At 43.1% G+C, this 13994-nt stretch overlaps 1 protein-coding gene across 7 annotated transcripts in view; it reads right to left on the bottom strand.

The window, feature by feature from the left end:
* VEPH1 (ventricular zone expressed PH domain containing 1) overlaps positions 1-12889 on the bottom strand; it is a 313627-nt gene extending 300738 nt beyond the window's left edge. For 5 of the 7 annotated variants that reach the window (XM_065943247.1, XM_065943248.1, XM_065943243.1 and 2 more), the window contains exons 1-2: positions 12750-12889; positions 3501-3795 (exon numbers count right to left, since the gene is read on the bottom strand). In XM_065943247.1, coding sequence (XP_065799319.1) covers positions 3501-3689 — 189 coding nt within the window. In that variant the 5' untranslated portion in view covers positions 3690-3795; positions 12750-12889. Of the gene's footprint in view, positions 1-3500; positions 3796-8165; positions 8295-12561; positions 12714-12749 lie in introns of those variants that run through there. The other 2 variants (XM_065943244.1, XM_065943245.1) reach the window with 2 other exon arrangements.
* Between the last annotated feature and the right edge of the window lie 1105 nt (positions 12890-13994).

Below are 13994 nucleotides of genomic sequence, written 5' to 3'. Positions count from 1 at the left end.
TCTTGTAGCAACAGAGGTTTAATTCTCTTGATTGTTAAGGGCAGAGACCAGACTAAAGGATAATAGACAGAAAATATTCATAAAGAGAAAGATTTTATTAGACCAAAAGGAAGAACACACTAACAATTTCACCTTCCAACAGTAGAACAAGCTATCTCTTTGTTAGGATTCTTTGATCATAAACAGCAGAAAAAATCTGGATAAACTGAAGCAAAATAAATAAAATAATTAAAAGATAAGAGGTGGCTGACAGATTTCAAGGGGAATTTGTAGTACTTAGCCTTAGAAAGGCAATGACTGAGGCAGCTATAGTCACAGAAGGGCAGAAAGTGAGGACTGTCTCTTTGGAATACCATCATCATCATTATAACTCACCCTTTGCTAATTTCCTTCCTAGAATCACTGGGAAAGAAAATCTGATTGGCATATCTTGGGTCAGGTGTCCCCCACGCTTGCTTTCCTCCTTCCCTGGCAAGGGCAAGGTAGAGAACCTTGATTCAAGACCCCATCAAGGAAGGGTTCATGCAATGGAAAGGGACAATTTACTGAAGGAAAATGGAGAAGCAAGGAAAAAAGTCAGAAACCTAGCGTGTTCTCATCAGTGCAAAAATAGAAGGAGAGGCCACCTGGTTGTCAAGAATCCTAAAGAGGGATTTCTTTGCTGGAAGGAAGTTGGTAAAGACAATTTAGAAGGTCGCTTTCAGTTTTATGTTTATAAAGAGGAACTGACGCAAAGAACTGAGTCATTTGTAAAGACCCTGAGGCTGGGAAAGATTGAAGGTGAGAGGAGAAGGGGAAGACAGAGGATGAGATGGTTGGATGGCATCACTGATTCAATAGACACGAGTTTGAGTAAACTCCGGGAGTCCGATGATGGACAGGGAGGCCTGGCATGCTGCAGTCCATGGGGTCACAAAGAGTCGGACACAACTGAGCGACTGAATTGAACTGAGAGGTAGAATTGATTACTGAGATGCAAGGTCATTAGGAAAGGTCTAAGAAGAAATATTTAGTGGGTCTTGGTTATAACGGAAGGATGGGATGCAGCTACAAGGAAAAAACCACAGAGTAGGCACTGTGATTCAGGGCTTTAATTGCTGGTATTAGTCACTGAATGTCACAGTCACTGAGGCATCTTGGAAAAGGCATGAACAATGGAGAGACATGTAACAAAATCTGGCTTGGGAAATTTAAGCTGGTAATTGTTAGTAGATTGAACTAGAGAAAGGCAAGGCCCAAGGCAGGGAGATCAATTGGTTTGAAAGCCTAAACCAAGATGATAGCAGTGGGAAGAGAACAGAAGGAGCAGATGAAGAGGCATTTCTCAGGCAGTGCTACAGAACTCATAGGGAAAGGAGAGAGTGAGAGAAAGAGGTCAAGAATGACTCCACGTTTCAAACCTGGAGATCTAGGGAAAAGGTAGTCTAAATGGAAGAAACGTGATAACTTCAGGTTTAGATATATTGAATTTGAGGTGATGGATATCAATTAGTATGAGCTTGAAGTTTAGCAAGAGATGTGAAGGCTGAAAACATAGATTTGGGATTCTCCTATGTAGAGATCACATTTGAGGATATATGAATAGATAACTTTCTATAAGAACAGACTATAATGCAAAAGGGTAATTAAGTCTTTTTGGAAAGAAGGAGTCACGAAGAACTAGACACACTAGAAATTGTTTCAGGAACAATGAAACTTGAACTGGCTTTTAAAGGAAGGGAGAAAGAAGGAATGCTAACAGGGACATATTTTTAAGTAGAATCGATAAGCAACTTAAAAGTTGGATTGATCAACATGATCCCTACATTTAAAAACTGGCAGGTGGATTCTTTACCACCTGGTACAAACAGAACAGAAGAAATGGGGTGTGACAGAAGTTAGTAAATGAGGATCACAGGAGAACCACTAGCTCTCCAGACCTACTAGTCTGGTTGGGATGCTGAGTGGAGGGCTTAAAGGATGAACAATGCTCTTGAAGACAAAGGAGGTACCAGCCATAATGGTTAAAGGTGGGGACACATAATAGAACTCGCCAGTCCTAAAATTCTGAATTTGTCGTCTGTGAGACAAAGCAATTGATGAAGAAACAAAAGAAATCGTTGACACTAGTGACCTCTAGTGGAAATAGGCTTCAGGGAAATACAGATACAGACATACGTATTTGTATACACATGCATATACACATTTTCTATTAGATGAAATCTGTAGTATATTCAGCCAATTTCTTTCCAGAGGAATGTGAAGGAAGGGGTTGCTGGAAATAGCATGCACATCCTACCCAGAAAGTAGAAATGTACCAGAGAAATGCTTTGTTTTTTTTTTCTTTTTTAGTCAGACTAAGTTGATTAATTTTCTGGACACATAATTGCTGTCAAAGACCTTACCTGAGAAAAGAAGACTGTTTAGGCAATGACTTCACTGGTCACTGGGGGGACTTGGCATGTTAGTGGCAGCCAAAAAGAGAACATGCTGACAGATTTGAGGAGGAAGCTGCACCGGTTGCTATCATGCCTTTTAAACATCTTTTCATTATGATATGGAAGAAAGCTGTTATCTCTGAAATATGTACATATTTGCTATTCAGTATTTTATGGCTCAAGTCCAGTCTCTTTCCTTTGCCTGGTACATGTTTGTGCCAAGTGTTGGGGAAAGCTGTTGAGCTGAGAGGATGGGAGGGGATGCTAGGTGGTCTTGGCCTTTGAAATGGGACCAATCTCTAAGTACAACCAAGAAGGTCAACATCAAGCCACCTTGGGCACGCTACAGCCACTCTCTTTGAGACGTGCCTTCAGGATATAGAATCTTGGCATTGAGGAGAAGTGAAAGAATGGGAGGGTTGATGGAGATTTTAAATTTGTCTGATCCCAATTAGGGTCTAATAATGGGCGAGTTGAATTAAATGGGGGGGATATAGAAAAAAGAGCAAGGAGAAGGTTAAAAAATGGAGATTATACGGAAGTAAACAGAATCAGCATTATTAAGCTCTGGGCAACTGTCACTTCTGGCAGTAGAGTGATGGCTGTCCTTGTCTCATGTTGCCTGCGTGGCAGGCGGTATCATCTTGCCTTCTTTCATTATTCAGCTCCCACCCAACACCCTGCTTTGCTTACTGATGTTCCCATGCAGCTTCGTGGGTCTGCTTGTCCTCAGATTTGCTCTCTCTCATCTCCATGTCAACTCAAGGATACAGAAACAACTTTTAGACAATCTTTTTTTTTTTTTTTTTCTTTTGAGAATTCCACTCGGGCCTGCAATTTCCAGAGTTCTGGTCTCCATGAAGGGACAAAAGGTAGTCTGACTGCCCCCTCCCCCTCAGGTCAAAGACTTTCCTGGTGTTATTTCTTAGATGCCAACTAAACCACAGGGCAGAGTTAAGGGAGACCAACCTGAGTGGTCCTTCCTCTTTCCTCTGCAAAGATCTTTTCCCCCAGAATACATGCAACCATTTAGCTCCAGGATAGATTGTTTCAGGGACCTAGTCTACAAGCTAGTTTACTTACCGAAGATGAGCTAATGATTTTGATTTGCTCCAAAGCTTCTGTCAGGCTGTCTTCAATCTCAGAGTCCTCTAAGGAGAAGAGGTCTCCGGCTCTCGAAAGGTCTTTTTGTCCCAAGACCAGTTTGAACAGTTGATGCATGCTGAGGGGTCTGATGATCAGTGAATTGCCTGCGGGCCCAGGGCCATGCATCTCAGTCGGCAGAGGTTAGTGAGACCAAAATATGTGGCAGGCCACAGACTTCATATTCCTTGAAAGGTCATTTTCCTCCAGGCTTTGAGGTTTTCTTTGACACTCTCTGCAAGAGAAAGAAATGACACAAGACAGCCATTAGTTGAATGTCATGAGCTCAGAATGTGAACATGGTGCCCAGAAGACAGAGAGGAAAAGAAAAAAACTTTTGGAAATGTGCATGGAATAACAGATTTTGACTTGATGACCTTCAAAAGAACCCTTTTCTTATTTTGTCTCAAAAAGCCTTGTCAAAGATGATTCTATTTTTCCAGAATTTAATTTGATCCCTTAAAAAGCAGCTTTTTAAGAACCTACTTTTCTCCTTTCTGTATCCTTCTCCTTCTCTTCCTGCCACCAGGAAACAAGTGGACCGGCAGCAAATATGCCCAACACTTGCCAGATTTCCCCAAATAGACTCTCATGGAAACCAAACAGAAAAGGGCAATGAAAGGAAAAGAGAACACAGGAAACACCTTTTAGACCCAATATCTGTTTCCTGGATGTGGAAACTGATGCCTAACTTAACCGTTTTGGGCTGGGCTTCTATGTTATATTGACAACAGAAGCTTCATGAACCTCCATCCAGAAGGTGATCTCAATCCTCAGTTCTTATGTACTCTCTAAACAAATGGCAGTGAAATAAAGAATTCTGCCTGGGAGTGTGACACTAGATAAATCCCTACAGAACACGAGCGTGAACTTGAACACAGAGCTTGAAGGTGAGAATATTGCAATGAAGGCTGAAAAGGAAGGGTCTGGGGGTCTGGCAATCCTCCCTCTGTTCCCGCCGTTGAAATAATAAAGTTCCATTGTGGTCTCTACTCGGTTAACAGCCCACAGAGATTAAGGTGATGGTACCAAGTGAATAACTGATTATTCTCATCAGCTTCCTTCTGGGCTTCATAACACCACAGGTCATTTGCACTAGTAGAGACCTGAGCAATCATTTCATAGCCAGGGAGGTTCAAGACTCCTTCAAGACCCCGGGTAGCTGTGGCAGGACTGTTCTGGTCTCAGGCCAGTGGGCTCTCCTGCAGTTTACATGAGGATGGAGCCACCTCACACATGCAGGTAACTTAAAAATGCCACCACGTGTGCAGAGAGGGAGAGCCGAGAGTGATTTCTGGAACACAAGCAGCGGGCAGATCTGCCCAGCATTTCAGTCTGAATGTGGTCCCCAGAACAAGCGTGAAAAGGAGAGTCTGCTGCTCCCCTGGGTGTCTCAGACCTTCCCCTTCCCCTGGTGCTGAGTGCAATTTTCAAGTTTAAAGATACATACTTTCCATACTGAATGCTCTCTAAATGCAAGCCAAATCCTTCATCAGGCACTTAACAAAGAAACTATCAGTAGTATCCCAAATGGCGCAATTCATCGGCCCCTGAAGAGATTTCAAGGACAGTATTGCGTACATGCACATTTTACACTATCTACCAGCTTCAGAAATATTTAGAAACTATTGTTGTTTAGCTGCTAAGCTGTGTCTGACTCTTTTGCAGCCCCGTGGACTGTAGCCCACCGGGCTTCGCTGTTCATGGGATTTCCCAGGCAAGAATACTGGAGTGGGCTGCTATTCTCTTCTCCATAGAAAGTAGAGAGTGTCATTTTTCTAAAATGAGGCCCAATATTTAGATATGTTTGTCTATATGCCAGGCCCTGGATACTTTGTAAACACTAACTCATTTAATCCTCATAACGATGCTATGAGGATATGTCATTCCTATTTTATAGATGAGGTATGTATGTATGTATATGAAAGTCGCTCAGTCATGTCTGACTCTTGGTGACCTCATGGACTATAAAGTCCATGGAATTCTCCAGATCAGAATCCTGGAGTGGGTAGTCTTTCCCTTCTCTAAGGAATCTTCCCAACCCAGGGATCAAACCCAGGTGTCCAGCATTGCAGGCAGATTCTTTACCAGCTGAGCCACAGGGGAAGCCCATAGATGAGGAACCCAAGGCATTAAATAACTTGTCCAAGATACAGAGCTAGGAGATTGGAGAGTTGGGATTTGGACCCAGACTCCAGAGCTAGGCTCCCAGTTCATAATCACCATGGACTGATGATGACACATAAGGCTCCATGTGAGGCAACTGTTAGGAATAGAGAGCACAGTTAACATTTAAGGATAAAGACATGGGTAGGGTCATAAAGCAAGAAAATGAATTCCTCTTCCCTCCTTCACTGACCCTGCATCCTTGTCCATCTATAGCCTGGGATTTACGGCAATCAAAGAGCAGAAATGTGACAAGGAAGAGAGGCTTAGAGGATGAGAAAAGAACAAGAGCAGTGGGAAGATTTCAGGGGCTGGGTGAGCAGAGAACGAGGCTCCTACAAACTATTTCGTGCTGTGCTGCGCTAAGTCGCTTTGGTCGTGCCTCACTCTGCGACTCTATGGACCGTAGCCCACCACGCTCCTCTGTTCACAGGATTCTCCAGGCAAGGGTACTGGGGTGGGCTGCCATGCTCTCCTCCAGGGGCTCTTCCTGACCAAGGGATCAATCCAGTGTCTCTCACATCACCTACATTGGTAGGTGGGTTCTTTACCTCTAACACCACCTGGGAAGCCCACAAAGTACTTTGCACCCTGGTAAATGTGAAAGGGTGAATTACAGTATCTACAAGAAAAATTAGGGCGATGTTTTCCTGGATTTCTCCCTGCTCTCCCTATCTGCCAGCCTCAGACATTTGCAATGACAGGGTCTCCGTGAAATAGTATTCAGGAAAGTAAAACACTGGATGGAAATGACTTCATCTTGACTAGTCAGCTTGTTGGTCAATATCAGGCACTTCCAGCAGCAGATTCAGCTGCCCCAGACATAGCACAGAGCTGGAGCTCTGAGAAGCAGCAGAAATACATGCTGGAGAACCACAGGGTTCTCCTGGGTTCCTTCTTTTCTTTTTACACCTGCAGTGGCCCCTGGTGTGAAGCCCCACACTCATGCTTCCAATTGCGTGTCTGCCGTGTGCAACATCATTGTTCAACACACAGCTGTACACGAAGACATTCACACATCCAGGGGTGAGGGAGTGAGACAGGAGACTTGTACCAAACATTCTACATTACAAGGATGACCCAGAAAAATGTCCCGTAAGACTACAAAAGGAAGTTTGGGGAAGTATGAGGGAGAGAGATATCTCCTAGGGGAAAATAATAAGGAAATGGCTATGTGCAGGAAATGGTGTTCAGCCAAAACTTTTAGAAGAGGTTTCCTTCAATGCATGTGTGCCCAGTGCATACTAGGTCACCTACTTGTCTGGGGACCCAGACTGAAATTCTAGCTCAGCTATTCAGTAGCTGTGGCACCTTTGCTTCATGCTCTTCCTTTCCCAAGCCTCAGTTTTCTCATTTGCAAAATGGGTCCAAGGCACACGGAATCTATCTTGTCTTTTTGAAGATCAAAGCAGATAACACACAAAGAAGCACTTTGTAAAATAATGACACCACCAGCTGGTGTTCAGTGGGTGTTTACCATGAGTCAGCCACTACTCTAAGAGCTTCCCAAATAATGAGTCACTGAATTCTCAGGACAGTTCCATGAGAGGAGAAACTGATGTTCAGAGATGAAAACAAGCAGTCCAGGGGGATCTGCTGAGTAAGTTGCAGAGCCAGGATTGAAAGCAGTTGATCTCCCAGGGCAAAGCCCTCTCAGGACTGGTTCAGGTGCATACATGACTGTAGATGATAATTACTGAGCTGCCTCCCTTCCCATCCGTCCTCATCTAACGAGCTCCCTGCATCCCGTCTGCCCTTTCCTGGACAAGAATCAACAAGGCAAGTTGGTTATCTTTCAGCAGCTCTAGTCAGTGTTTTGCTCAGGTGTGTAGCTTTTCGAACTGCTCTCTTTGCAACAGCGCAGAGGGTTAGAGCCAAATCAAAATTTACCTCATCTTCTGAGAAACTTCCTACTCTTATAAATGCCTCAGTCCTGTGACTTCTCTGTATGTGGATGTATGCACTGCCGTACACACACTGAAGCACGTGTATTTACACACACACGGACACTTCCTCTGTACCGAGTTCTTTGCTGGACACTTGCTTCTCAGGTCTCCCATCAACCCTGCAGGTAGATACTATTACCAAAGAGGAAACAGGACTGGGGAGGTTAAATATCATGCCCCAGGTGACAGAGCCAAGATTCACATCCAAGTAGGTCAGCCTCCAAATCTGGTACTTTCTGTATTACAAAAACTGGCTTACGAAATTCCTTTTTATCCCCGACTTGGCCTCTCCTAAATTCTTTCCCTAATCTTTAATAAGAGACCCTAGTCTGAAGACCGAGTACGCATTCTTCGGTCTACATTTCTTAAGCGGGTGTTGGTTGGCAAGTCGGGTTTCTGCCTGGAGAGCTAGAACCGCCAAAAGAGAAATGTTTCTGCAGCATGGGGGACACATTTCCGGGAATCCCAGCTGGCCCCCGCAAACGCGCTTTACCTGCGTGCCACTCCTCAAAGGGGCGCTTGCGGGTACTCAGCGATCTATTTCGAGGCTGGGTGGGCATCGGAGTCCGAGGGCACCGCGAGTGGAATCCACTCAGCTCAGTGAACCTGGAGTTGTTCATTGTGGCGCCGGGCGGAAGAATTCTAGGAATGCAGCCCGATCTGCCACCGGCAGCTCCGGAGTGGTCAGGTGACAGGCTGCGCCTCACCCAGGGCAGAGTTACCTCTGAGCGAGAGGCTATGTTTCCTGGGGTGAAACAGCCTGCTCCAGGAAAGCGGAGTTGTTTTTAACAGCGAAAACAAAACTGCCTGTGTTCGTGGAAATCTATACTTTGCCTGAGAAGAATGGAGGGAAAGAAAAGCTATGCAGAGACCACGGCTTCAGTAGGAACAGGTGAATGGCGCGCCCACTGGGGGCCCTTTCTCAACCTCCGGAAGGGGGGGAAGAATTGCAGTTTAATTAACACTTCCCTCCCCCTGGAGATGTCCCATACAGGGTTTGAAAAGCTGAGTGTTTGTCCAGGATGAGCCACAGCTCTTAAAGAAGTCATGTCTGGCTCTGCCTCTGGAGTAACATTGTTGAAGCTTTCAGAATGGGCGAAGTTGCTAATAAACAGAACACTTACTCAACAAAGATGCATACTATACCTTCACTCCCTTTTCTCCCATTTTATTTGCTAGAAGTCTCTTGGACCAGACATATTAGATTGGCATTAATACTTTAAAGGCTACGGCAAACTCCAGTTCAGTTCAGTCACTCAGTTGTGTCAGACTCTTTGAGACCCCATGGACTGCCACACGCCAAGCTTCCCTGTCCATCACCAACTCCCGCAGCTTGTTCTAACTCATGCCCATCCAGTCGGTGGTGCCATCCAACCATCTCATCCTCTGTCGTCCCCTTCTCCTGCCTTCTACCTTGCCCAGCAGCAGGGTCTTTTCCAATGAGTCAGTTCTTTCAATCAGGTGGCCAAAGTATTGGAGCTTCAGCTTCAGCATCAGTCTTTCCAACGAATATTCAGGATCGGTTTCCTTTAGGATTGACCGGTTTGATCTTGCAGTCCAAGGGACTCTCAAGAGTCTTCTCCAACAACACAATTCAAAAGCATCAATTCTTCGGTGCTTTCTTTATAGTCCAGCTCTCAGAACATGCTAATCCTGCTTCATCTATTTATACTCCAGAAGAGAAAAAGTTCCTGAAACCCTTTCTTACTGTTTCAAGTTAATGATTCATTTAAAAGACAGGTTTCAAGTTATATTATTCTGTCTCCCTAGCTTCCTATAGTAGGTCTGCTCATCCCATGAAGTTATCTATCTGCTGGCAAAGCACACAAAAAGGTGTGACCTGCATGATCACCAAGATGTGGGCACTGTGGGCGTCTCCCCAGGGGAACTACCCCACAAAGGTGTCCACTTAGGGTAGCCACACACCTGCCACTGAACCAGATCCTATGCTTCAGGAAAATGGCCTCAAAAATCTTCCTAAACACTTGGTGGTCAATCACATTTTTATACCATCCACACTTGGAGGACTGTCCCCTTGAAGAGTTTATAAAAATAGAGAATCCAGACATCCATGAATAAGATGTGTTTTCTCCTTGATGGTTTTCTGGCTTATAGATACTGATAAAGTATCTGTATTCTATTCTCTTTTAATGGAAGAGATTATATTTCTTTAATCTTCCCTCTTCTTCATCCTCTATTCATTATTCATGGTACTTATCACCAGTTTTTATTCAATTTTCGTTTAGTTTTAAATGAGCTTAGGGTCCAGGGTTGGACACAGTATGAGAATCCAGTACATAAGAGCGGAGAGGAGTGTTGGGGGAACCTGGACACACCTGGGTTCAGCTATGCCATTATCTGCAGGATAAACCTGGGCACATTACTCAACCTCCCTGAGCCTCAGGTTCCTTATTTACACCTGAGGATGGTGACATGGGTTGTTGAGAGTTTAAAGAGATTATATAAAGCATTTAGCACAGACCTGGTGTATAGCAACCATACAAATAGTGACAGCAATCACATCTTTAATAATGTAATTATTCTTGTAGGTTATTCTCCTGTTAATGCATCCCCATGGCATACCTTTTAAATACTAACAATGACTCTGCTGCTACCTAAGATTAAATTCACAGCATTAAAGGTGCCTAGGTCTTTTCCATTTGTGCTTTATTTATACCCTAGTTGTAGTCTCCCACAGTTTTAAATCTGGGTAGTTCATGCACTGCCTTACAAATGTCCTTGGTGATTTCTTCAAAGACGTATTTCTGTCTGGAGAAACAGCCTTACTGTGACATTACCCCCACCACAGCCAAACAGTGAGAGAGAATTTTTTTACAGGGTGGAAAGGGACTGAAATACAATGAATCTCAGAAATGTTTTTGGCCAGGTAATCCAAATACCTGCACTTTCTACTTAAGCACAGTGCTCACTCCCATGTTTATTAGGAAGGAGGGAGTGTATTATTTCCTCCAGGGCACTGTAGGAAAAAGTTCTTTATGACTTTTCAAGGTGACCTACATTGAATGCATGCTAATAAGACATTGCTGGTCTACTCTGTTATGCATGTGTGTGTGTGTGTGTGTGTGTGTGTGTGTGTGAGCACGCGCGCGTGTGTGCATGCTTGCACATTCAGTTGCTCAGTTGTGGACACTCTTTCTGACTCCATGGAGTGGTATCCCAATAGTTGGGCTATTAAGTCTTCTGGTTCAAATGTGATTTCATTTAGCATAATCTACTAGTTACACACCTGAACCAGATGACAATGGCCTGACCATTGGAATACCACTTTGAGGGGATTTCAATAAACATAACTGTCTTAGGAAACCAGTTTCTGAAGAAATTAGTTACTATCTTCCAACTCCAGGTTAGGATGTTCTCTGGTTTTGTCACCTCAGAAAATTCTATAATAGCAATATTTATTTACATTATGCTTTGGACAATACTACTGTGCATCAAAAATTACCATCTTATTTACCTGGTTTTAAAACGCCCACTGACTAACTTAGACCCATTTGGGTTCTAGAAACTCTCAATAAAGTTCTCAGATTTTCCCTTGAAAGAAAGGATTAAAGATTCTTTTCAAGGAGCATCTTTTTCACACAGTGTGAAAGCGCTGCAGACGTTCCCATGGGAATGGGCCGCATACATTTCAACCCTTCCCACAAGATGTCTATTGTTCCCTGGACGTCTCTGGGCTCCCAATGCTGCGACATGTTGCTATACTTCACTTCTACTCAAAGCCTCCGAGGCTGGGTTATTCTAAGTGATGCTAAAGGACTCAGCCCTGGGTGTTTTTGCTAGAATTCATACAGTCTAAGTGTATAGCAGGCTTGTTATCATAAGCATACACAAAAAATAGGTTTGGTGCCCTGTTTAGACAAGAGCTCAAAAAAATCTACTTAATTTTGAACATGTATTGCAAATTATGAGAACACAAACATTAATAGATAGGAAACATTTCTCTTCATCAGGAATGAGGGAAAGATCTAATGAACTTTCTAGACCAAGAATTTGTAATCTGTCATAATGGTTTCATGGGGTATCAATTTTCATTTATAAATTCTGACTTCGTAAGACATATGTGCTCTGGAATTGATATAAATCTCATCAAAAAATTTTAATTCCAATTTTCTGGGTTTGTTTTATAAGAAAACATACCCAGAGTTGCAAATTACAAGGAAAATTCAATATTAAATGTATCTCTATTTACATTTAAATTTCATACATTAAACAACTGCATGACCAATTCCAATAATGCCCCAAGTATGTTTTTTCTAGTCTTTAAATTGAAAACATATATAAATGTCATGGAATTCAGCTGTTGAGTACTACAGCAATATAAATATGTATTTGAAAAAGAAAAAAAGTGGCCAGCTTTAGTTATGATTTGTAAGGAGTCTGAATTATCAAGGGGAAAAAATTTGCAGCAACAGCAAACAATAATGGTGACTGTCCAAACTAGTGACTGTAATGATACTACTGAATTTTCTTTGCAAAGCATAGGGAGGATCAGTTTCTTTGCTGGTTGCAAAATGATTCTTGAGGTAAATAAAAATATGAAATAGAAATAAGCCCAAACTCTTATAGAGTAAAACAAAATGCACCTTCTGTGAGTCTAGAAGCACAGCTTTCTGCTCTAGAGGCCTAGAGACATGTTTTAATAATCCACAGAGAGGTGGCTTTTTTTTTTCTATGATAACTGAAAAGCATGCATATATGGCTAGACACACAATTCCCAAATGCACTTTATGTGTGTAATCAGCCAGCCCCTGGAAGTTTCTCTGCCCCAGCCCCAAAGCCCACCCTTTGCCTCACTGCAGCTTCTGACATTTACTTTAATTAGCTTTTGTTTTAGCTGAACAAAAGGACAGGAAAAAAGACAGCCATACCTCTTAGCACAGGAAATTCTGGCCATCATAGGAAATAGATGGCAAAATGCTTGATCCTAACAGCAATTCTGGGGGAACCCACAGCCATGCTCAGAAGCAGCCAGTCGCCCCAGCGCTGTCCCTTCGGGAGCAGCGGGTGCGCGGCTCGTCAAGCCCGAGGTACACTTGATTCCCTCCCCTGGACTCACCATGCTGAATTGAGCAAATGAGTAACTTCTCCTCCCTCTCTCAGACTTCTGCTTACTGCTAACAACTGGCACAAAGTTTCACTTCTTTCTGCAGTAGATTTACAGAAGTCTCTCTGAGCAGATCTGTAGTTTGAAAGACTTAGAAGATTTGCCCAACAACCAGTAATTTAGGTTCAGTTAATGAATAACTCACTTTAAGGAATCAAGGAAGTTTGAGGTTGATATCAGATGTGGGGCCTTTAATCAGGCAGGCATCAGTGAAAAGCTTTGGGGAGGGATGGAGGAAGGAATGTAGCAGAATGAGATAGTATTTAAGCCAAATATGATAAAAAAAATACCATAAGAGGAGGAAAATAAGTAGCCTGAGTGAACACACAATCTGGCTGTGCTGTTAATATTGCTAGTGAAATCCTGAACAACTGAACAACTGAATGAAGCAACCAGTAGCACTAGGGGTTTTTCCAAGCCAGCACTGCAGAAATTAATTGCTGGTACCCAGTGGATTGTTGTATTGGAGGCACTTCTCTCCCCTTGTGGGCATAACACGGGCTTTCCACCTTTATTGATCTGAGGTTTTGCCTACACACAAGGCAATAGAATATTTCTGACTCTCTTATAACTAGAGCTTTCAGTTAAATGAAGTATGTGAGTATGGTGGGGGTAGTGCGGTGGGAAGAATAAGATGTAAGGTGCACAATTGGAAATATCAATATTTTCATGTCGCTGGCAATCACAGTACCATGTAAATAAATTCCCGGCTCAGTTAAAAGTCATCCTCATAGGGTGAAGAGGACTTTCTCTTGTGTTGATTGCCCAACACCCACTTAACCTACTTCTGGTAAAAACTGTATGCATATTTCCCCTGGAAATGATGTCCTTTGGATAGAGTTGGCTTATATAAATAGGTCTTAGCCAATCAGAAAAATTGCATTCTCCTGACCATAGTGATTCATTCAGGGGAGGTGTGGATCCCTTCCAGCCCAGTGAGAGTCAAGATAAGGATGAATGTTTGGGTTTGGGGTCAGAGCCTTCACTGCTGTACTTGATGACGAGATACAAGGACTGGTTGTTCCCGCCATCTTGTCACCGGGAAACTGAATCTTAGTGACTTTGTTCAAGCCACTTACGCCAGCTGCTTCTGATATTGGCAAGATCCATCCCTTACTGCAAGCCAATTCCATTATAGTGTAAGTGACTTTAGGTTGAGTTTTCTGCCATTTGCCTCTGAAAAAGTTTTACCAGACA

This window comes from Muntiacus reevesi, chromosome 8 (assembly GCF_963930625.1).
Source record: "Muntiacus reevesi chromosome 8, mMunRee1.1, whole genome shotgun sequence".
Classification (NCBI taxonomy): Eukaryota; Metazoa; Chordata; class Mammalia; order Artiodactyla; family Cervidae; genus Muntiacus; species Muntiacus reevesi.
The sequence above is the reverse complement of the archived record's forward strand: the minus strand, read 5'-3'. Positions and strand labels throughout refer to the sequence as shown.